The sequence below is a fragment of the Tinamus guttatus genome, unplaced genomic scaffold, assembly GCF_059628265.1.
Source record: "Tinamus guttatus ecotype Peru unplaced genomic scaffold, ASM5962826v1 Tinamus_guttatus_pri_ptg000240l, whole genome shotgun sequence".
Lineage (NCBI taxonomy): Eukaryota > Metazoa > Chordata > Aves > Tinamiformes > Tinamidae > Tinamus > Tinamus guttatus.
In genome coordinates this window covers 1444182-1471556 of record NW_028288774.1, presented here as the reverse complement: position 1 = coordinate 1471556, position 27375 = coordinate 1444182, and the positions used below count along the sequence as shown (strand labels likewise).

General features: G+C 38.6%; 1 protein-coding gene across 1 annotated transcript in view; it reads left to right on the top strand.

The window, feature by feature from the left end:
* The window catches only part of TTC17 (tetratricopeptide repeat domain 17), a gene marked incomplete at its 5' end in the record, with an annotated part of 50625 nt that overhangs the window by 4993 nt on the left and 18257 nt on the right, over positions 1-27375 (top strand). The window contains 15 exon segments of the mRNA XM_088525929.1: positions 7247-7336; positions 8497-8666; positions 9578-9689; positions 10835-10966; positions 11621-11730; positions 13249-13393; positions 13773-13912; positions 14119-14279; positions 14571-14683; positions 15874-16014; positions 16450-16565; positions 17029-17203; positions 17740-17817; positions 20004-20228; positions 22430-22616. Coding sequence (XP_088382055.1) covers positions 7247-7336; positions 8497-8666; positions 9578-9689; positions 10835-10966; positions 11621-11730; positions 13249-13393; positions 13773-13912; positions 14119-14279; positions 14571-14683; positions 15874-16014; positions 16450-16565; positions 17029-17203; positions 17740-17817; positions 20004-20228; positions 22430-22616 — 2095 coding nt within the window.

Sequence of the window (27375 nt, the reverse complement as noted above, 5' to 3'; positions counted from 1 at the left end):
TCCGTGCAGCTTTGTCCTCTGGGCCACATGTGGTTTCCTGATACTGGTTCTTTTGGTATTCTTGTGCTTCCCTTTTCCTGGGAAATGTGACAAGATAGGAATCAACTTTTCCGAAGTGTTTTTTCTATGGTGAAGGCTTTGCTCGGGGCCTGGTGTGTTTTCCCCATATTGTGAGATTCATGGCAAAAGCATGGCCTGGAAGTAGCCCAAGCATCTGTTCACATGAAGGGTCCATCAAAGCCAGGAAGGGCAAAGTCAGCAAGCCTGGAAAATCCAATGTTCTTTCAAGTACCTGAACTTCTTTTTTTGAGTTTAAAGCTGCATCCTTGCCTGTTGCTTGTGTGTTTTGGCTTTTTGTTATTTTTTAAAGAAAAGGTGAGAAATGAGAACCATCCTATAAAATTCCTGCTCTAAAAATACATCACAACATCAGTCCTTTTAAAGTTTAACAAAGAAAACCATGGATTTATCTTCTGTTTATTCTATTTTTGTCATCATTTGCTAAAAAAATAACTATCCAAGTTTGAATTCTCTAGGTATCTTATAGTAATTTTTTTTTTACTCTTTTCTGGGATTTGAACAGGAGAACACTTAATATTTTTAGGATTTGGCAATGAGCAGGCATCAGGAACCAAGCTGCTCCTGTTCTGCAACAGCCACTTGCTGTTTGCGGGTGCGAGAGTGATCTCATGTCTCTTGTTTGGATTCAGCTGAGTGTGCACGACTGGCACCTCACTGGCTACTGTAGAAAATAAACCCAGCTAGACAGTACACACTAGGAATTTGCTTTGCATCCGTACGTATGACTGTGAATACATTGCAGCCAGTTGGTGTTGCGGTCCGAGTGGTGTTTTCCTTTGGGTATTTAGCTCTGTTGTGTGCCAGTTTCATAGCTGATGCCCTCTCTTGATGTGATGTGTGTTGAGCAGAGCTATTGTATAATGCCAAATTATACAGAGGTGTACAGCTGAAGTGCTATAAGCATTTAAAATCTCTGCCTTTCCTGCAGCTCAGCTCTTTTTAACAAAACAACTCATGTCTTTTTTTTTTTTTTTTTTTTTAACCAGACTCTGCAGCTGTAAGCCTTCAAATGACTGTCTGTTATAAAGCAGTTCAACACTATCTTTCTGGATCAGTCTTCCTGTGATGCCCCTAGGATGAGTCTCCTGGCACTCCCTGCTCGTTACATGGCTAAGCCAGAGTGCACATGGGCCATTTCACTTTGATAGCTTGTCTGGCACTGGAGCACATACAGGGTTTTCTGCAGCCTTTCCAGACCTGCCATGATAGTGTCCCACTCAGTTGGAGCATAGGCGCTCTCAGGCTAGCCAGAATTTACCAGCAGGCCAGTGTGATTTTTAGGTCCTTCTCCTGCACAAGACTGCAAAGAGTTTTAGGCTGTTAGACTGGGAATTGTCAGAAAAGTAATGGAGCCAAACCCACCATCTGAAGCCTGTAAAACGCACACAGTGCACTGTGTCTTAAGTTAATGTGGGGTCGTTAACAGTCTCTTTCTGTCCCAGTCTACTTCTGTGTGTAACACAAGTTTTTGGACATACACAGGCACTAACAACTGTTGCCCTTCGAGTGTTCCTGTTTCTCAGTTAACAGTGAGATTTCCCCAGAAGGCCTAACCTAAAATAGTTGACTGAGATATTCATTAAACCTAATTCTTAAAAGTTACATTCTAGTACAATATAACTAAATTGCAAGAAAGAAAATATCGCAGAAGATTTCACAAACCTCCAAAGTTTAATTATCCAAAGGCCTTGGGACACTTAGGTATCATGCAGGGCTGAACGGTTTGAGTCATCTGCTGTGGCTTTCTTTGTTGCACAAATTCAGTGTGTTTCTCGCTGACTCAGGTTTTTAGTGTACTTTGTAACCAGGAATAATTTCGGCCTGTGCTTTATAAAGAAACTTTCACCTTCAGGCAAAGTTGAACAGAGAACACTTATTCTAAAAGCAGTTTACTGGCAGACTTTCTGCAGTGTAGCTGCAGTAGCCATTTGAGTTTCAATGAAGGCTTTTCAGCACTTCTTTTTTTTTGTTCCCTGTTTACTATGCTTGAAGTCAGATTCTTGCATTTCAAACATTTTATCTTGAATGTCAATGTTTGAGCACTTTGGAGGAAGAGTCGATGAGCAAGGTGCTGTGCCATAGGCCAAATACTTAGAGCTATAAATAAATAAATTGGGACAAGCATCTTTTTTTTTTTTTTTTTTTTTTTTTCTGGCCTACAAGTCTGTGCTAAGCATGAGGCTCTAAATAACCTGCAAGCTAACTTTTTTTTCATTGTATCCCAGAAGAAAATTATGGAGACTTCCTAAAACTTTCCAAAAATTCCAGCACCCCTTTGGTTTTCGCCATTCTGAGACCCTGCAAGAGAGAGCAAAGTGTCAGTGTGCGGCTTGCTGTGTTGCATAGAAGCAAAGCTGCTGTTTCAGACACAGCTGGGATCTGTCTGATCAAGTCCTCGGCTGGAGCCTCGCAGGGCACGGGAAGCAGCACAAGCGCTGGGAGCTTGCGTGGGCTGCGTGCGCGTGCAGGCGCCTTTGGGGCGGCGCGGCGGGCTCCTGGGGGGCTGTGCGTCGTGCCCGGCGCTGACCGACTCCTGCACCAAGGCCCTGGGACACACGGAGCTCTGCTTGCAACTTTAAAGGAGACATGACGGCCTCTCAAATAACAGCTGCCCTGTAGTAGGGTTTGTGACTGCTGATGGCAGACCTGTGCCAGCTTCCACTGCAAAGTTGTGTTTTTTTCAGCCAATTGTTTAAAACCTGACATAAATGAGAGCTACCCCACGTATTTTTCAGAGGGCTCAGAACAAATACAAATTTCGCTTCCTTCCAGTAGTGCTGAAACATTTTTTCCAGAAGCCTCGTGAAGCTAAGGTGACAGGACTCACACAACCGCTTTATTTCCCAACAGGAGGCTCTCCCTGCACAGTTACTTGCCAATACTTGTACTGTGATGGAGGCAAACTACTAAATGTACCGCATTTGTGCTAGGAGATAACAGGCAGCTGTGAGTTCTGCACCCATGTGGATAGAAGGGTTTTTTTTTCCTCAAAATATTCCTCTTCTATTCATGTTCTTACTGTTTTGTCTAGTGGATGCCAAGAAGATTTAGATCAATTTTGCAAAGGCAACAGACAAAGAAAAGAGAAATCCTCTGGTGCTTCACACAGAATGTTTCTGGTGTAACCAGTCTCTCTCTGCTCATTTGGGATTTTTTCTTTTTTTTTTTTTTTTTTTTGTAGGTTGAAGCTATTCGCACAATGCAAACAGAGATAAGTCTGCAAGGTGACTATTAAATAGAGGAAGCCTGTGTGTCAGCCAGAATATAAGAACATAAGCGTGATGTGAGACTGAATTGAACTGGTATTTTCTAAACTCTGCAGTATTTTAGTAGTATTTTTACTTGTTTTTTTTTTCTCGTGAAGAAAGAGTATAATCCAGAACAAACCTCTAGGTGTGCATGTATATATACTTAGTATATATTTTTATTTTGACATTTTCGACATTTATTTGACATTTATTTTGACATTTTTGATATTTTATTCTGCGATTAGAGAATTCTTCGGCAGAGGAGCAAAGTTTTGAGGCTTCTTCTATATCTTCGGCTTGCGCCTTCCCATCATCTTTTCTTCCCTTTTTGCCTGAGCAGCCCTGCGCAGAGCAGAGCTGCCCTGTGGGTGTCTGCGTTCCCCGCGCAGCCGCGTGCTTTACGGGCGCAGAGGTGCGAGGCGCCGGCCGCAGCGCCGCGGTGAGGGTGCAGCAAGGCTGGCTATCTAGTGCTGGCTATCGGTGTGTGCCGCCTGCCACCCACCTGCGGGCTGGGCACCTCCGCGCGGCCACCCCCGCGGTGCCGGAGTCGCTCCCCGGCTGGCGGAGGCAGCTTGGCCCTCTCTTCAGGTGCGGGTCGGCCGCGAGTCTGTTCCAGCCACAGGAGCAGCTGGCGCGGTCAAGGGGAATGTTTGGTCTGAGGAGGGATGGCGTGAAAAGCGGATAACAAACCGTAAGTCTTGATAATATTTTTGGCTGGATCTGAGAGAAAGGTTGCGTGTCCAGTTCCTGAGCCAGGTGATTGTGAATGTTGAGAAGCGAGATGATGAAATGCTCTCCTGAGGTCAGTTCAGAACCGCTGGCTCATTTGGCTGAAAATTAATTGTTAGATATTTTATCTGTGGGTTTTTTTTTTTTTTTTTTTTTGGAGCTGGTTGGACTGATCTGGTTTTCAGTGGAGCTATGAGACTGCAGTTAGTAAGAAAGAAAAGAGAGAATTCTCACTGTTGTCAGTAAGGTGGTTTGGCATTAAGCTAAGCAGATCAGGCAACTGCACTTCAAACTATATGAAATCATGAGCGCCGTCATCCTCCAAATGGTGTGTGCTGAAGGCCAGGTTAATGTGGCTTTTGTTTTTTTCCCTTTCATTCATAGGCATGATATCCTAAGACGTCCCGTGGTTTTCAATTAAGAATCTGTTCTGATTTGTGTCGTGTAAAAAGCATTCAGCTCTACAGCAAATTGTTATTTCCTCAGTCAGCAGCCTTTAATGTTTTCATACTGTAAATGTATAAATTGAAGTGTATGAGGATGGATATATTATATCCTGCTCATTTTTATGAGCTATCAGAAAGAATGCTTTGAATGTGCCAAGGATTGAGTTTCTTTTGTAAGCCTCATATATTTGTCCAGCATAAATGTTTATTGTTTCCAATCAAATTCTCTTTCAGAAATTATTGCACCTAAAATGGTCTTTATTTCTAACAGCTGATAATAAAGTCTTTCATAGTTTCTTAAAATGCAAGTTTTGAACTTCTGGTATAAGAAGTGATCAAATCCAAATGTAAATCTAAGGTCAGATTTAGTATTAAAGTTTTGATTTTGAAGCTTTTTATGTTTAGCTACTGCCTTGGTCTTCAAAAGAGATGTAATGGCTGCTAAGGCTATTTGGTAATGTCACCTGTCTAATAGGTTGAGAGTCTTGGTAATCTTTAGGAAGTGCTTATTTGCTGGGGACAAACTGGGGTTGGATCTGGAAGTGAAAACCTGAAGACTGGAAAAATATGGCGCTCATGACTAAACTTAATATAATTTCCTAGTGAATTGATATAACGTTATGAATAAACTCAAGGACATTGCTGCTTTTTTGCCACTATCAGTTTGATTTCTTTTTATGCCATCATGTCATCAACTGTAGTTGATAGGAATTTGAAACCACTTATTACGTGTTGCATTGCTTCCCTGTCAACCTCAGCATTTTCAGCTGGAAAATACCGCCCCAAATACCCAAACACACCCAAATTCACAACTACCTCGTACAAGATTCTTTTATACTGTAAACAGAGGCTCTCTGCGAATATCATTTTGTTTGTGAAAGATTTGCCAGCTGAGACCCTTTACCTTGCAGAGCAAGGCTTTTTAAACAGTGCTGCCTGAGTAGCATTCTGCAAAAAATCGTTCCCCAGGTGCAGTTTGGCACTGAAAGTGGAGCTGAGGTCAACTCTTACTTTTTGGTTTCAGTGACTTTGTATTATCATGCAAAAAGCCTTTAACAATCAGAGGAAGGGTGTATGTTGGAATGTGTAATTACCTGCTACAGTCAGACTTTCCTGTGTGTGTGTTTTTCTTATAAATTCATATCTTGATCACTTGCACAGTAGTTTCTCTAGCAAATGAAATATGAACAAGTGTTACTTTAATTACATAACGCTACTTTTTACACAACCTGCTCTAAATGAGATGAGCATCATAGGAGGAAATATGACTGTAAGATGCTGTAGACTTTAACACTTCAAATAACAATATCATTTTCTAAATTAGCATGGATGTTACATTTTACTAGCAACAGTTAAATCGGTAATCTCCAAATTCATAATGTAAAAATCAATTGATACCCGTTGTACCTAATATTTTTTTGTCTGTGTGGTGATGCAAAGGAATTGATTTGGAGAAGAAAGTGAGTTTTGCGTGCATATCTGGATTCTATACATAGCCACTTTCCAAAATGTTTCCAGCCTAAGAAAAACAATTCAGCTTTTGATTTGAACTCCAGTATACTTATTTGGCAGAAGTGATATTGGTTTGTGGGGAGATAGCAAGGACAGATACTTGCTTTTGTTGTAAGGGATGGAGTCCTTGCTTAGTAAGGCTTGAGGCTTGTGAGTAATGTGGACTTAATGATCAGTAGTCAGAAGGAGGTAGTTTTGAGTTTCTTGTTTGACTTGCAGTAAAGAGAACTTGTCCCAAGACTAAATCTATTGGCAGGTTGCGTTAAAATGAGCAGTTCATGCATCTTCAGTAGGACTATGGCAAACGACAATTCTCTGTAGGAAAAGAGAGTCTCAGAAACGTGTCTGAGTTGCTTGTAAAGTTGAAAAAAGAACTAAGAGTTCTGTGGCATGTGTTGCACATGTATGTACAGCAGATGTGAATAAAAGATCATGTGAGCTAATCAGACAGATTTCATAAAGGCATTTTCTTGCCCGAGGTGACTTAGTCCCATCTAGTCGGGCAGCAGAATTAATTTAGCAGTAGGGCGAGGTTGGGATTTTTCACCTTAAGCAGCAGTCCCATTGCTGACTGAATTCACATAGGGGCCAGTAAAGGTATGGCATATGGGTGCTCTGTCTGCAGCTTACCCACGCAGTGGGTATGTATGGAGCTGCCGGCTCCTGCGGGTGAGCTGGGAGGCTGCAGCAGGGCTTTCTGTTTGCTTACTTCTCCATTTAGTTTATTTACTTTCTCGTCCATTCTCAAGTCAATAGCTTTTTGGAAGTCTTAGTAGCAGGCTGGTGCATTAGGTTGGTGCCCTGGAGAAGCTGATTTGAAGCTGAAGTCCTTTATGCCTAGAGAGGGGCTTGACAGAGGAATTTTAAAGCTGTAAAAGAAAAAACATTTTGCAGTTTTGATTTAGAGTATCTGCTGCCTTGGTACTTTGCTAATAAGCACTGCTAATGTTTTTGAGTGATGAATGTATTTGTCTGTTATGCTTAAAATTTGTGTGCTTGAATAGACTAGAACAGGTTTGAGACTCAAGAATGGATTGTATTGGATTCTCCAACTTGAGTGTTTTTAGGAATACAAATGAGCAATACTATGGGCATACTGTGAATGCTGAACGGACAGAAAACTTCTGAACAGACAAACTGTAGCTGAATGACGTTAAATTCTTATCTTTCCAAATTGTGGGTATAATTTGGAGATTGTCTAATCTGATAGACTGTTGACTTGTTTTGCAGGTGGATTCACCAATGAACTTGAGGAACCCACATGATTTGGTAATACTAATGAGACAAGAAACAACCGTTAACTACCTCAAAGAACTGGAGGTAAAGCTAACGTTAAGTATTTATTCATTTCTGAAGATTCAGATCCCCCCACCCTCCTATTGCTCTGGCTAGGGCATTTGAGGGATCATTTTGCTTTTGTTTTCTTCAAGCCCCTTTATTTTGGAATGACTCTTTTGAAAAGATCTTTAATGAACTTTAAAATAACAACTGTCTTTTAAAATGCAGTTAAATTGTGGTATGGGCTGGGCAAGAGCTTGCAGACTTGTCCTGGCCATCTCCTGCTCTTGTGCAAGTTTTGCTTTTGTCACATTAGCTGAATTAGCTAATTGAGAAGCTAGGAAAGGAGCAGAGTTACCTCTAGGTAAATGGGAGATGGGGAAGGGAAAATTGCTCCTTGTATGAAGGTATTAGGTTAGCCTTTATCACCGGACTATATCCATGTTTCTGTAGTAATTTAGTTATGGATAGAAAATTAATTGCAAGTTCTTAGGGCACATACTGTGAATTTGTAAATGAATAATATCCAATTTGCAGCATAAAATTATTTGTATCAGAAGGTCTTGTCTTAGATGCTATTACTGTATACATCTCTAGTATCACATAATAGCATGCTGAAGAATGTGTATTTTTTTAAAAAAAAAAAAAAGCAAAGTTAAAGGGCTATATTCTCTTCCTATTTCATGCATACAAATCCTTCTGGTATTTAATGGGTTTTCTGTCTGCAGATCTAAGTGGGAATTTAATATGCCTTACTGTGCAGGAGCAGATTGTTCATCCATTGAGTGCTAGTGGTGATCAATATCCATGTGCTTTATGAGGTACAGCCTGTATTGCTTGTCCTAGGCTGGTTTACAGGAAATATTTTCAGTCTTGAATCTTGCATTGGCTTGTGCAACCTCAGTTGTACTTAGCATACTGAACAGCTGCTCTTCTTTAAACTGCCTACAGTGAATTTGGCGTGGTATTTGCCCCTTAGGAGCAGGAGGAGAAATAAGGGCTATCTTCCCTCTAAATATTAAAAAAAAAAAAATCCCTAAAACACAAGGAAATGCTTCCAAAGTTTTAAGAGACCCTTTCAGATTTTCTTCAAATGAACTGTATTTTATGTAGGAAAAAGTTGAATTGTTCAGCTCCTAGCAATTGCAAAGCCTGCTCTTGTCACCATACATTCTCCTGTTTTCTTTTTTTTATTGCTACAGAAACAGTTAGTTGCTCAAAAGATTCATATAGAGGAAAATGAGGACAGAGACACAGGGCTGGAGCAAAGGCATAATAAAGAGGATCCGGACTGCATTAAAGCAAAGGTGCCCTTGGGGGACCTGGATTTGTATGATGGTACATACATCACCTTAGAGAGCAAAGATATCCGGTAATGAGACTCTTTATATTTTAAGATTTTTTACTGAAATCTTGAGAAACAGCTTTTCTGTGTGTTAGTATTGAATGAAACGATGTGTTTGCCACTAATTTTGCGGGGATATTCTATGCAAATACTGTTGCCTGCCTCCCCCAAACTCATGTGTGTTGGTGCTACTGTGAAGCACCTCTGCTCCACTGCCAGGCTTCCAGACACTTCTGCCTACGCATCTCTGGAAGGGTAGGAGCACATATGTGAATTAACCTCAAATGCATCATGTGGAAGTGGACTGGATTTACCCCTTGGGCTTAGCAAGAATGTGTGGACATTCTTTAAGCATTCAGTTTTCGTGGTGATTGATCTTCAGGCCTGAGGTTGGGGCGGGTTTTTTGTTTGATTGATTGTTTGTTGTTGTTTTTGTTCTTCACCTAAATGAATGAGTACTTGAGGTCAGAAAAGACTATTTTTAGTGATAGGTAGTCTTCAACTACCTTCATTTGGGCTTCTCCCTGATGTTGTGGGGTTTTTTGGTTTATTTGTTTTGGCTTGTTTTTGTTTTGTTTTCCCAAATGAAGAGTCTTTTAATCTGCATGCATTGTCATTTGCCTTGCAGACAGGTGATTAAATATAGTACTAGTACACTAGGTTGGTAGTGATATATTTTGGAGACTATCCAAACATCAATGTTTTTTGTAAGACCGTTTGCAATTTATTTACTTTATCTTGGAGTAATAACATCCAGCTATGGCTCAAATTTGGGAAGACATCAGAAATGGTCTAATGTGCTCAAAAACAAGATCTTTTTTTTATTATTTTGTTTGAAGCTGGCTGTCAAGCCAGAATACTCTTTGCCTGTCTACTACAGTAATGTCTTTTATGAACTTTAGCAGCATTTTAATGATTCTGCTATGTTATGTTTTCAGCCCTGAAGACTATATAGACACAAAGTCTCCTGTGCCTCCAGATCTGCAGCAGCCAGACTGTACAAAAGTTCTAGATCTTCCATACAGCATTCATGCTTTTCAGCATTTACGGGTAAGCAAGCAAAGGCAAGATGTTTCTTCTTTCCCCATCAGGAAGAGGAACAGAAAACTCTTGTTGGCTGTCCTCAGTTGAGGTTGAGAAAGGTATTGTAATCTTTTGAGATTGCTTTGGACTTGTTTAAAAACACACTTGTGCCCTGATTAAAGTACCTGCTTGTGGGAGGATGGTTACACCAGATAGACAGATCTTGTTTGCCCATTCTACTGGTTGTCTTATGTTAGAGGGCGTTTTAGAAACTCCGTATTTTTAAAACAGAAATGTTGTCGGTATACATGGCAGCTTTCAAGGGAAATGCTCGTATTTTGTAACTCGTTTCTGTTCAAGTGCTGAATAGGGTCTTTAAACTGCATGGAAATTAATGATCAGAAAACTGTTTGCGGGCTGATCAGCAGCTCATTACATATTTCTCTCTCTTTTTGATATCTAAATGCCAAGTTTTAACCTGCAAGATAAAATAAATATGCTTTACTGATAGAAACTCAATCTGCTCTAACACTAGTTAAATGGAAGTTTAATGAAACAATTGTCTTCTCCCAGAATACTTTGAACAAATATTCTAATGTAGGCCTTGCTTTAGTGCTCTTCTCTTGGTATTAATTTTATTACAAGTCTTTAAAATCTTTTTAAATCTAAAAGTAAGGATTTTTAGTGAGCAAAACTGAGACTAAAGCTCTTTGGCTGTGTTCTTCAGTTTGCAGGTAGCTTTGAAATTAGTTCCTTGTTTTTGTTGGGGAAGGAAAAAAGGGAATAAAAGATGCAGGGGTGCCTTCATAGTGTCCAGCCTGAGTAACATGAGTTAAATGGTGCAGTCCTTGCAAGTGAAATCAATAGCTGCCAAACATTCAGTGCCACCGTAAATCAGTACTTGACCTTTAGCACTTGCAGTCAGAGATGCTTTTGGAAGTATCGATGTTAATGACTGCTTCTAGTATTTGCCTGACTGTAATCATATATATAATTCATCTGTCAAACTATCACCGATGACATTATCCTGTCAAGAATCTTGATAGGAAGGGAAGATAGGAATATAAAGTAATTGTACTGCAAATTTTCTCCAATGTCATTTTCTTTTGTGCATTGCTTCTGTAATTTTAGTAAAAGTATCAACAAATCCATATGTTTGATTTTCATTTTAGGGTGTTCAAGAAAGAGTTAATCTTTCCGCACCCTTGTTACCTAAAGAAGATCCAATCTTCACGTACTTATCCCAGAGGCTGGGAAGAAGTATAGAGGAAATAGGTCATCGTATTTATGAAGGACTAATGAAGGTACGAAGCTGTAAACTTACTGTACACAGGAAGAATGCTAGAAAAGTCTCTCAAAAGTCTCTGCCTGGTTCATGCAGCCAGCTCCAATACTAGTTCTGCATGTATGTTTTGATTTTGATTAGAAAAGGGAGAGTTTCAAATAGTGTTTTATACTGCACTAGCAGAGGTATAAGAAGCCACAAGCAAATCTAGTAAATGGATATCTCATTTCATCTTAATTGGCTTATGTGTTGGTGAAATTGCTCTTGTCTTGATTGCTTTTTCAAGGTAATAAAAGGCTTTAAAAATGCAGGTACTTAACAAGCAAAGAAGAAACAATAGTACCTAAAGATACATTAAGTGCCTTTTTGCAAAATAAGTAAATTCTCATTTAACTGCCAAACTATGCCACAGATGCTTAAACTTCTATCACTTCTCATTTCATCCCATTTGGAATTTGCACCTTTGTATGAAAAGCAGAAATTAAGTTTGGTTTTGTTTTGATGCATTTGTACGCTGATTTGTTCTTCCTGAACTGCCAAATGGTAACTCTCCCCAAGATGATGATTGGAGCCAATTGGTGCACAATTTTCCACCAATAGTAGTTAAAGCCCTGATTGGCTTTTTAGCTTACACCTTGGTGGTTACTGCAGTTTGTGTGTTTGCTTGCTGCAGAACTCTTCTTCCTGGGTGCTCTACAACATGGCTTCTTTTTACTGGCGAATAAAGAATGAACCATATCAAGTAGTAGAATGTGCCATGCGTGCCCTTCATTTCTCTTCAAGGTAAGAATTAAAACTTGGTGTTAAGAAATAATTCTTGTTATTTGCTTTTCCTTTTTATGTGCTGTACTGGGCAGCAGCCCTTTTGAGAATTGGTTGGGAATACTTTTAAGAAATTCATTATTTGCAATAGAACTTTTCTGGGATATAATCCAGGAACTTGAAAATAAGGAGAGAATAATAGCCTATCCCATTTCTTACTCGGGGCCTATGTTACATAGTCCAATTACTATGTTACTTTGCAGAATAGGCTAGCAAATGTTTGGTATCTTTATCTATGAATGTCAAGAAGATGAACTATATATGTTTTGAAACTGTCTTAAGACTGACAATGGCCGTGGCAGGTTCATTGCAGCTTTTGGGAATCATTGGCTGCTGCTGTTACAGAAGTTGAGCTGTTTAAGTCGTTACCTTAACATAAACTACAGTTCTTTCAGAAGAAAAAAAATATGCTGTGTATCCCTAAGACCTGTGGTCAGAAATGTAGATGATGATGCTTTTTATGTGTTGCTCTTAAGTGAAGAAAGATTGGCCCAAAGTTGTGTGAAGATCGGTTTTGAAAAGACACTTGTGTTGCAGAAAAACCTAACTAAGAATTACGCTGACAGCAGTATGAGAAAGTAGATCCATTTATAAGAGTTGAAATATTAATTTAGCTGTTTTCAGCTATAAGTAATGGGCATATAGTGCTTTGTGTAATTAATCATAGCGTTCCTATTGCATTTGGCCCAATAGTCAGCACCAAAAAAACCTCTTCTGTGCCGCAGTGGAGTAAGTGCAGCATTATGGTTTTCTTTAGAAAGCTATAAATTGAGTTTAATTTTTACCTTCTCAAGCATAAATGGAAATTAGCTGTATGTGACTCTCTTCACAACTGTACGTAAATATGATTTGCCTGACAGCTGCAAGAATCTAAGCACTACTTCTTATGCCTTATGATTTAGCTGTCAGAAAAAGTCATCTCAGACAAATGGCCATATAGTTGAGGTGTTGTATAAGATGAGCAATCTAAGTTTGGCTTCCAAGCCAAAAATATGAATTCCACGATCTTAAAGCATTTATTCTTTTGCTTATCAGCCATGATAGAACAAGAAAGCTCCCCCGCCCCTGCTGTCCAGTATCCAATCACTATTATAAGGAAAGTCGGATTCTAATGGTGACTCTGTAGCAGATTCTGTAGGGCCTCTAAATAGTTTTTGTTGCTGCTGCGTAGCTTGAAATAGTGTTAGTTCAGCAAACAAAAGTGACAGACACCTGTACAATATTGCAAAAGATATATATATTTAAAGTAAGGAAATGTCTGTTCATTTTTCAGGAGACAAAGCACTGGGAGAATCAATACTTAAGAATATTAGTTTCCCTTTGTTTGACCCTCAGTTTTGAGGGGGTGAGGTGTGACAAACTACGTGACTGCTACTCAAATTGCATATTTAGTGTATGAATCTGGAACATGTTCTTATGCATGATGCTTGCACGTCCATACCTTCTTTTAAAGTCTTTTTTTTTTTTTTTTCCTTTCAGGCAAAATAAAGATATTGCATTGGTAAACTTGGCAAATATTCTACACCGGGCACACTTCTCTGCAGATGCTGCTATTGTGGTCCATGCTGCTCTGGAATACAGCGACTACTTTACCAGCTATTACACTTTGGGAAATATATATGCAGTAAATAGAATCTTTATTTTCCATGACTTGTGTAAAAACAAATAATTTTTAGTCATTCTGGTTAAACTTATAATGCTTTTCTCTTTTATGATGTGTCTTGTGTTCCACATGCATTTTATGCTTAATATTTAAGGCATTTTTTTCATTTTGTTTTCTTCCAAAAGGTTGGTCTTTCAACAAGCAGAACTTGTAATCGCCATTTGAAATAAGTCTCAGATAAATTCTCTCAAAAGTTCCTCATAAGAGATAGGGTGGTCTGAATTTCAGAAAAGACGGACTGCTCATCATAGCAAATTAAAATTTCAGTTAATGATTTCAAGAAGAAAATTCCAGATATTTATGGCTAATCTCTCTTTCCTTTTCTTCTATCATTTTTTAGATGCTTGGGGAATACAACCACTCGGTGCTGTGTTACGATCATGCTTTACAAGCCAAACCAGGGTTTGAGCAAGCTATAAAAAGGAAACACGCTGTACTTTGTCAGCAAAAGCTTGAGCAAAAGCTGGAGGCTCAGCATAGGTAATTGAAGATTCTGACAATCTCTTTTTTTTTTTTTTCAGTAACTGCTTACATTTTCTTAAAAAGCATGATCTATAACTTTGTGCAATAAAATCATTCATAACAACACTGAAATCAATCAAAAATAAACGTACAAAGTGTAGGAAAAGGTGTTACTTAAGAAAAAACACAACCAAAGTAAACTTTTTTATCATCTAACTTTCAAGATCCCTTCAACGAACATTAAAGGAACTGAAGGAATATCAGAAGCAACATGACCATTACCTTAGACAACAAGATGTCTTAGACAAGTATAAGCTCATCCAGGAGGAGCAAATCTTGAGGAACATCATACATGAGACACAAATGGCAAAAGAAGCTCAAATAGGTACAGCTTCCGAGTTCATTAAAGTAATGAAGAATTGCACAGATTTGGAGTAATGCAAAGAATTAATATATTATGTTGAGTCCGAGTACAGTTTCATTTTGCTTATTAAACAAGTGATTACGATATGTTCTTAAACAAATATTTTTCATTCCTTCAAAAATGGATTTTACCCTGTGTGCCTATTGAGGAAAAAAAAATCAAAATTCTTTTTTTTTTTTTTTTTTTTCTGTGTGCTGCTCTTGCTCCAAAACCTGACTTATGTCACAGAAAGAAATGTTTTGCGCTCTGCAGGGAACCATCAGATTTGTAGACTGGGCAACCAGCAGCACAGCTTGCACTGCCAGTGGGACCAGCCTGTTCGGTATCACCGTGGGGACATTTTTGAAAATGTGGAATATGTTCAGGTTTGTCCATGAATTGTTTCCATTGCTTTAAGTCTCATCCTGTCTCTCATTTGGTAAAACAGCTCATTTCTTTGGAGCTTGAAGAAGGAGGTATGTTTGTGATGTAATTAAGATGAGAAATGGTGTAGTCACTTGATCAGAGTTTAAGGGGCTTAATACCAAATTGGCTTTTTTTTTTTTTTTTTTTCCTTGCAATACAAGCTGAGATCCACTGTGGATTATTGAAATGTTGAGCCTTACTATGTAAGGCTTTGGAGTTTTTGGCGTTTGAGAGTTAGTGGTGTTTTTTTGTTGTTTGTTTTGTTTTAAGGTTTATTTGCATTAAAAAGCCTTTACTTTTTACAGGTCTTAGGTTCCTCTGTGATACCAACTACTTCTGTATTGTGTCCTCTGTTTTTTTGTTTGTTTGTTTTTCCCCTTTTTTTCACTCTGTGGAGCAACCAAGTGTCTCTTTCTAGGAAACACAGGAATCAAATCTCTCTTTTTTCCCTGCTAGAAGGAACACAAATCTGCAGTATGCAGATAGACTATTAGATAGTAGACAAATTGTGTGCTCAGAGAAGTTTTTAGTGTAGTTTCCTGAGTGTTTTTTAATTGAAGATACTAAATTAGCAAGTGCATCAAGAAGGTCTGATACAGTGATCAGACTTAGAAAATGATCTGTATGCTAACAGTGAAAATCCAAAGCTAAAGCCAACTGAACAGCACTGCTGTCTTATAACTATAGGTAACGATATGGTTTGACTTATTTTGTAGTATAGAAATGTTCTGGAGGTTTTCATTAACTAGTTTAAGAAAGTAGGAATGGTTATTTTTAATTTAATGGTTTTTTGTTTGATTTTCTTGGGTGGTTATCAAGATAATTTGGCAAGCCAAGAGTGTTGGTAAATCTGGCTTGAATAGATATATGCTGTCTAGAAACTTTTTTTTTTGTCTGGGCCTATTAGAAATGTTTATATAATTCATTTTAGCATTTTCTTGTTGAATAACAACTTCATTTTCATTGTTGACTTGTTCACAACTAAATGCTACTTTTCTCTGTTAAGAGTGGATCAAGAGGCTTAAATTTCCCATTTTTCCTCTTTTCTGCTATCTGTCTTTCAGCTCATCAGCTTAACTACGTAAATGGTGAGGGACAAAATCTCTTTTCCATATGAAGTATTCTTATTCTGCTTATCTTTTGTTTCCAGTTTGGTGAGGACTCTTCAACTTCTAGCATGACATCTGTGAATCTGGGTGTTCATGCAAACCAAAGTGACCACAGCCAGTCCTTGCAGTCTTCCCCTGTTGCTCGTTCCGTTGTTTCACTCTGGAGTGTAGAATCCCATCAAGTGAGTGAATGGGATAAGCTTTCGTCTCTCAAAGAAGAGTTGTAACAGTGTGTATCTTGTCCTTACTTGGGTAAAACTTCCTAGCAGTTGGTAGCCTAATGTTTGTGTGTGACAGCAGTGAAGAGTCTGTTATTTTAAATTTATTCAAAATGCAAGTTACTCGTTTCTCCCTACCAGTTTTCCAATATTTTGAATTCTCTTACAGTTTACATGGGAGAGTTCTTCAACTACTTTTGGAAATATCTGTGAATAAAGTATAGCTGAGTAAAGATAGAAAACTGAACTGCTGTTATTTCAGAGGAGAGGGAAAATAATTATTTTAAGGAAAGATCTTTGCTTTTTCTTCCAGATTATTCCTAATATTCTCATTAGCTTCATAAGTAAAAGATGAAAAGTGATGAGAAACTAATGAAAAAGAATTCATTTTATCTTTAGGATAAACAACATATTCTTTGGCCTAAGAGATCAGAGTGCATGAGATCCTTCCCAAAAATTCCTGATCCAGAAGAACTGCCAACTTACTTTCTGCCTCCAGAAAACAGAGGATTCAGGCAAGTGTGCAAGTGTTGATTTTAAAAAATGATACTTATTTGTAAGTTTTGACACAACTGACGTAGTTGCTGTCAAACTGGTGTCTGAACCATGCAAGGTGAGCATTTTCTTTCTGGAGAGGATGGATGCTGTTAGTCATGAACAGCACGGATATGTCTGTTTCTCTGTCAGCTTAACAGAAGCAATACTTTGCTTTCTGTGTGGTCTTTGCTACCACTGTAACTGTCAGGATTCATTCAAGCATAATTTAAGAACCTGCAGGGTCTTTTGTCTGTTAAATTGAGCTTTTTTTACAGGTCTTGTGTTCTTAAAAATGAAAAGTAAAAACATTGTGTAGTAGTGCCTTTTGAAGGAAGCCCCCAGTGTGACACTTGTCAGTTGATATGTAGCAGATTCTTATTTTTATATGTCAGTAACATGCAGCATGTGATATTGGTTTGTCTTGGTTCTCCTTATTGCTAGGGCCCACTCAATCCTGAGTGTCCCAGAAGAAGCTGTTGTGGATGAAGAAACCCAGCCGCCAGACTGTTCCTCCATCACTGATGCTCGTAACAATGAATCTCTGTATCTGCTGGTCAAAGAACTTGACAGTAATCTAGATTTGAAATCTAAGATGCCAGACGATCGAGCAAGACAAGTAAGAGACACTGTTTCTGCCTAATTCTTCTCCATTTTAAATTTCTTTCTTTCTTTTTTTCTTTTTTTTAACTGCCTTAGAAATCTTACTCATTATTTGAAAAATATTGATATTTACAAGATGACTTGGAATCACAAGCCAATCAACTCCCAGAGATGGGAGGCAAATGTTTTTTAACACTGTTGGAGAAAGGGAGAGCTTGTCACTCAGCATAAAACTATTGACTGATCTATCCTAAATACTGATGAAAAGCACACCGAATAAGAAATTTAAATTACTGTGAAAAGTGCTTTCTTCTAAAACATCTAACAGGCATTTGACTCAATATGTCTTGGGGTTTCCAGTAACTATGGTATTCTGTACAGCTGATAACTTTAGACTGGTCCTTCATGCTGCTTTCTGTAGATTGGCTGCTGTAATAGTTGCCTCCTTCCTCTATCTTTTTAGGAGTTCTACCAAAGGGAAGACTGCAAAATGATACTTGGGTGATACTCGTATATGCTATAAAAGTTCTTTTTTTCATCTTTGTTGTCCAGGTCTTGCATTCTCGTATCAACAATCAAACTATTACACAAGAGAAGATAGGAGCATTTCTCAGTCATGCTATCAGAAAGGTATGTCAGAAATTGTAGCATGAGGGAAATAAACAATTTGTATTTGATACTGATTTCTACACTTCTGAAGCCACTCAGTGATGTTCAAGACAAGCTCACTTGGTAGATGTAACTGAGGTGAAACTAACTTGATAATCTAGATTGACTGAAAAATTATAACTCTAGAGAAGCATCCCTTTCAGTTAGCTCAGGGTAGGCCAAACATCCCTGTAGTTATTTGTTCTTATTTCAGTTGCAGGAGGTTGTGAGTAGCATTGTGTTAGCTAATTCTGGCAGCTGTTTGCTTAACTGAGCAAAGTAGCTTGGAACTACATCAGTGTTCTGTGTTTCTTAATTGTCTTCCCTCTTTCACCTGTCCCTGCATTGCAAGAAAACCAACCTTCTGTCAATCTTTTCTGTCAGGATAATGAGCCCTCTGGGGCAAGGAGGGTAAATCTGTATAAGGCCCTGCAGAATGCCACCTCCGTTCTGCGCGGGGCCTCACAGTGTCAGCAAAGACAAATGACCGGAAGCGTTGAGACAGAGCTTGACTCTTTGATTTGTCAAGCTGATATTTCTCAAATTAACTCACTTACACACACTGCTTTGACACAAGTTGTATATGTATTGTTTTTAGTCTATAACAGTACCATTTACTACATGCATCTGTCTTAGCTAGAAGAAGAAAAATTAATAGTAGGAGTTAATGCCTGTTATTCTGTTGAGAACAATCCTATGGATATATAATGTTATACTGTTGCAGTGTGCAGGTATTTCGAATACAGTTTTCTGTTGCCTTCATGACAGAAGTCTTAACTTCTTGGCCATTTAGATGCTGGTGCAGGAATACTGTTCTGTCATTCACAATCTGTGAGCAATGAACTCTCCAGTGCGGCACTGCCAGTTTGTCTTTTTTCCACATCAAAAATGCTAAGTGTTAATAGTTTGTGAGGATTTAGTTTAAGAAAATGTTTGGAGACCTATGTATAGAGAGCAATTCACTGAGGAATTCAGTGTGGATAACATGTGAGTAATGTTACATATGTGCATTGCAAAACTGAGGTGGTACATAATTTCTGATTCACATCTCAGTAGTATAGCTTCCTGAAATCTTCTAATGCACCTTGAAGTATACATAAGACTATCCTTTGTAAGGTTATTTTTAAAGCGTTGAAGAAAGTCTTTGCACTCATTAGTCATTTTCAACAACGTTGCTGTAACAAAGCTGTAGTGGATTACTGCAGTGCTGCCCTTGTTTCCCAGCCTCTTCCAACCAAGCTGCATGTTTCTTAACACGCATGTAATTGGGCCTCAGACGTGGAGGCTGGAATAGACATTATTTTCAGTTGTTGCTTTTTTACTGTAAGTTCCTGATATAACATAGGATGCTGAGAATACTGACATCTGGATCATTAGTGTTTCTACATTATTTCAGATTGTTCCATCTGAAGGAGGATGTTCTACGCAGCTTTGTCAAAATTCGGAAATTTACTGTTTCTTTTCTAGAATGAGTGTGTGCTCTTCCTTCGATAGGTCAAAGAGAATTTAGAATATTCAAAGTATATATGACTGCAAAGTATATATTTCTGCATTTTTCTATATGCCCTCGTTTGTTTCTTGGTCTTTAAACAACATCTATCGTATTGTCCTGTGTCATCTGCCCATAATACAAATAACTAGATTAACTAAATAAAACTAAATTTAAGGGGGAAAAAAAAAGCAATTCTGAGACCTTAAATTGATGGGGAATCTTGATGTTTGCCATAGGACCTAGAAGCATATCTAATTACTATTAAAAACTGTCTGACCTTCAAACCTGGCAACGTTTTTACTCAGATCTCTATTGATTTGCTTTGAGCCTGAAGTGAGTGACTAGCAAATGTAGTTCCCACAGGACAGCCAACCATTATCACCAGAATATTTTAAGGGGTTTTGTGGGGTCATGATAAAAGGGTCACGGGTTAAGTGTGTGAGCAGCAACTCCTACTAAATTACAGATCAGATAGTAAGTTGCATTAGTCTGATTTTTACCCAAGCAGGATAGAGGAAGCAATCTGCTAGAGTCAAAAGGTAATTTATGTCTAGTTAATAGGATAGTATGCAGGGCATTTCTTTTCTTTTCTTTTTGTAACTGAAGAGATGAGCCTACTTGTCTTCCCGAAGCAGCTCTCTGTATATTTTCATTCTTTCCCCCAACTATCCTATAGCCAGAAGATCCACTGTGGCTTTTGCTTAATGAAGCTGGATTGTACTGGCGTGCGGTTGGAAACAGCACCTTTGCTCTTGCCTGTTTGAGAAAAGCAGTTAATTTGGCTCCACATGAATACCAGGATATTCCTCTAGTCAATATTGCTAACCTCTTGATTCATTATGGTCTTCATTTGGATGCCAGCAGGCTCCTGCTAGAGGCTTTGGCCATCAATACCTCTGAGGTAAGAAAGGTTTTTTTCTTGTCTTTTTTGTATTTGTTCAGTAGTAACTATCCTTTCCTTTACTTCATTAGTTCCTAGTTGCATGTTAGTTACTTGTGCGCACTTCAGCTTCCAGTTCGAGGTTTGGAATGGATAGTAATTTTCACTTGAATTCTAGAGCTGGTCAGTGCAGATTGCTGAGCAAATAAACTTCTCACAGAAGACAGACTTTTTGCCTCCCAAACAATCAACAGGTGGTGCCAAGGACTGCAAATCTTGTGTTATGGTAGTATTGTCATCTGAAACAGAAATCCATACTGCTATCAGTCTTCCATTTGGCTTATTATTTTTTTTCCTTTTTTTTATTAGCACATGTGTCACTAAGGTCTTTGGCTTCATGGGCTTCTTTTTACGCCACTTGGATTGCTTCTATACTGTTCTGTTTGTCCCTAGATTTCAACTACATATCCAGAGGATTGTCTTTTCAATGCATTGATCAAATTTACTGCCAGTCATAGATTCAAAACAGTGGGTTTTTTTCTTTTATGAATGACAAAAATATAAACATTTTGCAGATTGTTGCTTATCTCATGCAGGAAGTAGCTATATAAATTATGAGACTGGACAAAACAGGAAAGGAAAGATGGAATAAAATAAGACGGGATCTGGAGTTACCCAAGGATAAAGTTATCCATATCTCACTATCCTCATTTTGGCAAATAATTTTGATCTTTCTTATGAAATACTTCAGAAGGGTATTACTGTAGTGAATTTTTCTGTGCTCATACCTCTGTGGTTAAATAAACAGAGGACTAAAAAAACTCCCAGGGCGGTAATCAATCTTACAGGAAAACAAGCAAACGGAATTAAATTTTTGTAATTTAACATCCAGGAGCAATTTTTGCTATTGTTGGAAAGCAGCCTAGCCAATTTGGCTTGCAGGTACAAAAAGGAACTATAGAAAGCACTGTTCTTCTATGATGTACCTTAACAAGAAAACTTGAAAGCACAGAACTGGAAGCTTCCTTGGGGTCCTTAGGACTAGACTGCATGAGTAGGATTTTTCTTTCAAAGCAGTGGCCAATTTTACCTCATTTCAATAATGCCTGCTCCCATTATGTTCAGGCAGCCCAGTCCTTTAATACCTATTGTATCAAAAAACCTGGCAGGAGCATTTGTGCTTAAATGGAATTTCCTGTAATGTAATGGAAAGTAAATATGAATGGGACAGGATTATAGCTGCAGATAGGGAAATATGTGCTGTAATAGCAAAAGCTTTAAAAAATGTAGATCATAAGGAAATAAAACCTGCTGATCAGTGTTCAAAATGTAAATTGGACTGAATTCAACAGCCTTATAAACAAGAAATTACTATTTGGCAAATTTTGTGGCATCATCCAGTTGCTCAGCTTTTGCTTCTTTCTCATTCATGCTTAGTAGAGCCTAAGAACAGTCTGAAAAATCTGACGCTATTGATTGGTCTCCAGACTTTCAGATGACGAATGTAAAATTCTTTCAATGGGGAAAAAAAAGTTACATTATTTTAGTCATTCTTCTGGCATTATCTTGTTAATTTCAGCAAATTTCTCTGTGCAAGTGAAAGACAGTTTTGAAAACAAAATGTAATTCTTTGCTTTGTACTGGTATTAAACTGATCATTAAATTTTACCCAAAGAAAAAACTTACACTTCAAAGGTTTGAAAATAAACCCAAATACACACCACAAACTGGTATGAAACTGGCATTTTGAGTAGCTTCGTTCTGGTAGAGTAAATCCTAAATACTGTAGACAAATCCAATGCATCTCTATTGCCAGAAAGCTAGTAATGCCTTTACATTCTCTGCTTTTACTCATACTAAAAATATCTCTAAGCATTTCATTTTAATTCTCGACTACTCTGTGCAGTGAGTGTTATGTTCATGATGGGTTATAAATAAGTACTTGATTTTCATCTTGGTGCGTATTTATGTAGAAGTGGTGGTTTTCCTCTTGGAAAATGGGAATCCTAAACATGACCCTTATGTTAAAACAGCTCTCCTTCAGCATCAGGGCAGCAGGCAGGTATTAGTCCTGCATTCGAGGAACAGGTAGGCCATAACAAAACAAGCTTTCTGCATTCCTGCCAGCCAGGTCTGGGGGTAGGGGTTGGCAGGGTTTTTTCCCTTTCAGTTTCAAACCATGAACCTACTTGCACTCACAAGTGTTGCTTTTCTCTTTGTAGCCTCTGACTTTTTTGAGCCTAGGAAATGCATATCTGGCTCTGAACAACATAAGTGGAGCCCTACAAGCCTTCAGGCACGCGCTGGATTTGAAGACAAAGTGTCGGGAGTGCGAAAGCAGCCTGAAGTTGATCCGCTGTTTGCAGTTTTACCCTTTTCTGTACAACATCACCTCTTCTGTATGCAGTGGTAAGCAACAGCTGAAAGGTGGACCTCAAGTGAAATAATGTCCCTTCGCCTTCATGTCCCACCTGAAATGCATGATTACTATGCTCTTTTTCCAAGGATCCTCCTTGCTTTATAGTGCTTTCTCCCCATAGAGAGCAAGATTGAGGCAATTCTCATAAGGGTGAAGTTATGCTCTGTTAATAAGTGCTAGAGGAAGATGTCTTAAATGGTTGGAGGGCTGCCACTGAGCGCAGCTTCCCTGGAGCATGCCCGTAATACCTTAACAGCCTCACCCATATCTTTTAGTGGTGAATGAGGAGTGACAGTTTTGGTGTTTTATGGAAGCGCATGGTTGCTGCTGCCAGGCTACTCAGCAGCCCCTGTATGCTTCCCTTCAGATTTCACAAATGGGCATGTTTGTTTTCTTAAAGCTGAAGAATTTAATAAAGATCAGCTGTAGTTTGAATTCTTAACCTTTTCAGTGATTTCAGGGCTTTTTTGGAGCTCAGTTTTTATGGAATAGACTATATTTCATCAACATTTTTTTGCTTATATGAGATCTGTGATCACTCTTCTTAACTCTAAAAATCTATGAGGAAATGGACTTTACTCATCCTCTTCCAGTTAAAATATTTAAAAATATTTATGGATATAATGTTTTGTAGCCCTTTGGGGTTATTTGAATAAAAACTGGAAGAGTAATAAAAAACTTAGAGTTCTATCATTTAATGTCCAAATTAATGCATTTGAATGAAATATGGAAAAAAATACAGCTTTTTGAGACAGTTTTGGTTTTGTTTCCCTGGGTCCCCACTGAATATTTCAACTATCTTGTCTGTCCTTATCTGTAAATATGGCTAATATTCTGCTCCCAAGCAATCTTGAAGAACATTTAGGTACCTTTGGGAATTCAGTCAGTTATATTTATTATGGCTATGACAACAACAGTGCTGTAGTACTAGGTATGCCTCCATATCTTGCACCAACAAACTGTAAGTCCCTTATTCCCAAATAACTGGGGAAACAGTTAGAGGACTTTGTTATGGGAAAATCCTGTGTTGGTCCTTCCTTCTAGAGGTGACTTGCTAGTAGTGACAAATGTGTTGCTATTGTTCAGATCAACTAATATTGCTGGTAAGTGAATTTCTGAAGCATGTTAAGTAGCAAAAACTTAACTGCATGTAGATTTGTCTGACATATCTAAGCAATCCTATTTGGTGCACAAGTAACAGGAGCAAAGAGACCTCATATAACAGGGTTAAAATTAATGGGAAAAAATATGGTAAACTCCTAGAACTGCAGAAATGAAATACTTGGCGTTTGTGCTGCTTATCAAGGGAGCAGAGAAAGCTAACAGAATTTTAATCTGATCTTGAAATGCTACCTTGCAGTGTTGATATTATACATTTTTACTACACAAGTAATTGTCAGTGACTTTTATCGTGTAGTTCACTTCAGAGAGGAATATTCAACTAGTGTCTGAAGTGTTGTTCCTGGACCACTTTGGTTGACCTGGACATTCAGATATTTGTCAGTTAAAGTAAAAAATCCAGTGCAGTAGACACTTTTTAGTGCTGTGGTTAGCTGACTGCTGATGAATATGCTGCTGGAGCGTGCTGTTGCATAGGACTTTTCTTATCTGTGCGCAAATAAAAGTGCAATTTAGACAGGCAGAACTCTCTTGTACCTGAAATATTTTTCTCCAACTGTACATATCTTCCTCTGACTGGTAATACCAATTCTTTATGAGCTCATGTCCTTCATATTCTTGCAGACGAGATCAAAATCCAAAATGTCAAACTTGAATTAATTGATTGAAGGAATTCAAAACATGAAACATAACCTGTTTTAATCTTTGAGTGTCTCATGACCTTATGGTTATTTGGCAGAGCAGTGCTTTTACAGAAAAAAAAACATGCTGCTCTGTTGCAAGCAGAGGCAGTGTGAGTACACTATGAATGTACTTTCATACTTCCAAATCTCTGACCACTTATATAGTGAGTATGTGTGTTGGCAAAAGCAATGTGCGCTTCCTTGCATTGTGGCTTTGCTCTGTGATGTATCTTTGCACAGTGATAGTTTAATGATTGACTTGAAAAAGGCTTTTAGTGCCCTCTTGTGGTACAAATACTGTGTACCATATGAAATCTAATCTTAGAGTGCTTCCTCTTACAATAAAACATCAGGAAAAGGTGAATACTGAAGTGAATGCGTTTTCTTTTGTCATTCCCTATCACTAACATGTTTACAAAGATAGTAAGTTAAGACTTTTAAGAAAATTGACTTGAAGAGAGAAAGGAGAATCTGTGCTGGAAACTCTTGATAATAACTTAAGGATAGATTAAAGAAATTGATTAAATCAACATACAGTTAAACCTCTGACACTTTACTTGATAGTTTCAATCTCTTTTAATGTCATATAGCTAACCAAAAGCACTGCATACACCAGAGCAAACATTTTATTTACAACAGGATGTGTTAAAACGCAGAAATATGAAATACTTGGGCTCATAGCTTTAAGAGGATTTCACTTACTTGGTGATCCTGACAAGCTATGGCTGGTTCCATAGTCGCCGGTGAGGAGCTGCTGGATGTTGTTTCCATTTGCTGTAGCATAAGGTCCTTCTCCTACTAGTATTTTAGTTTCGCCCTTATCAAGGGACTGTATCTCCAAGGAATACTCATCATTTACAGTGTTAATAGATGGAAAGAGGGTTTTTTTTTTTACTCTTGAGTGGAGGCTGTTGAATTTAGCAGAGTTTAATCTTGTTTTAGGTGGGGAAAAGGCCAGAATCTGTATCAGTTATATGGGATTCTAAACTGAATAGCACTACATGTTTAAAAATCATTTTTTTTCCTCATTCGACTGTCTTCTCGAGTAAAGACAGAATTCTAGAGTGCGCATGAGTCTTGCTTGGACTACCAGGAACGTTAGCACCGTTATTTATCTTGAGTACCTTCGTGACCCCGTTTGGGTTTGCAGTCATTCATTCTTGTTAGGTTCTTTTTCCCTTTGCTTTAGAGGAAGGCTAAGCTGTATAAAAGGAGTAGTGAACCAGAGCAGGGGTTTTAAACAAGCAGGACTGTATCGAGCGTGTGAACTGTCCCTCAAAGCTTGCAGAAACGCATCATGGCAAAGCTTTGCATGTTGTCATCTACTAACCAGACAGTAGCACGACTAAAGTGTGTTCTGCCTTAAGTAGTAGCAATTATGAAATCACTGCTCTCATTCCAAGTGATATGTTCAGGTGGTTATTCTTGCTCCCTCTGCTGTCTACCCTGCAAGTTTCACCTGGGATCTGAAAATCAAGCTGGATTTTCTCTCCCTCAGGCATCCCTGGCAGCAGGGCTCATGCAGTGTCAGTCCTGCTGAAAGCTCTGTTCATGCTGCACAAGCAGAATCTGGGTCACCTTGTTTAAGGTGTGTTGCTCTCTGCAGTGCCAAAGGAGAATGAGGAGGCTGCGTCTTATTCAATGCAGGCAGTGGGGAGATGCAGAGGGTGAGGACTGCTTTTTCTCTTGCTGAACTTGGACCTCCCTGGGTAGTGGAGGTGTCTGAAACCTCTGGAGACACCTCTGGAGCTCATAGAGGAGTGTTGTGAGAGTGTGTGCTTGATGGGAGGCGGGTTGACCCATTTGCTCTTTCAGCTTTGTGCTATAGTGTCAGCACTACTAGCCCTGGGAGAGAAGAAGCAGTTCCTACCATATTGCTCTGCTGCAGTAACCATGACATCCCTGCAGTAGTTCAGGCTCTGATCTGGGGGTAGTTGACTACATCCTTGTCACAGAATAACACTCTTGATCTGGTGCCTGCTATGTTAATCAAATCTTTCCATGAAAAATCTTTGTCTAGTGTCGCTTGTGTTGCTGTAGGCAGCTGAAAGTGCAGAACCTTGCAGAACCTTAACTTGCCCCAATAGGAAAGTAAAAAGCCATTCTGAGATCACTTTGAAAGATGTCTTCCTTTTTTCACCTTCCATGTATTTTTTGCACTGAAAACTGTGTAGCAGTGTCTAGATTTAGAGATTCTTACATTCAAGAATGTGCTTCAGTGTTGTAGAGGCTTTACAGCCCACTGTTTATACACATACCTTTCAAGCTTCTGCAGCAACTGTTATACCTCTCAGAGTTTTCTGTAACTGGCAGACAAAACATGCTATTTTAAGAACAACTATTACTCAAAGGTCATTTTTTTTTTTTGTATTTGAGCATGCTCATGGCATGAGTAAATTTTGTTTGCAGCCTGTTCTGATGCTAACATTAGGTGATTTCTTTATATTATGTGAAGTCTGTCTTGCTACCTTTATATGCTTACATCCTGCTTATTTACAGCATGACAGGACAATTTCCCATTGTTTATCTGCCATAAACTAGTGCAAATGGTTCTTCATGATACATTAGCTGGAACATTCAGTTACTTGAAGAGGATATACATGCTTGTGTAATAAGAGGAGGATCATGATGGTTAGACTGGAAGAGAAAGCCGATACCTTCAGTCATCAGGTGTATTAGCATTTTTCTGCAGTATTTTTTGGTGTTTTCTGTAATAGGAAGATGGGAGAGAGAGACATGCTTTCTGCTGATTTGGTTTTTATCTCTTTTTAGGAGGCTGCTTTTGCCAGTGATTATTTCCTACATTAAGTTACTAAAATTTCTTGCTGAATCCAAATTGTGTGCACTGCTAAGAGCTGGAGCTTTTCAGAAAGGCCAAAAGGCTGCATGAGTTCAATAGCCTTTTTCCAGGAATTAATAGTTTCCCAACTGCATCCCTAGAAAGATG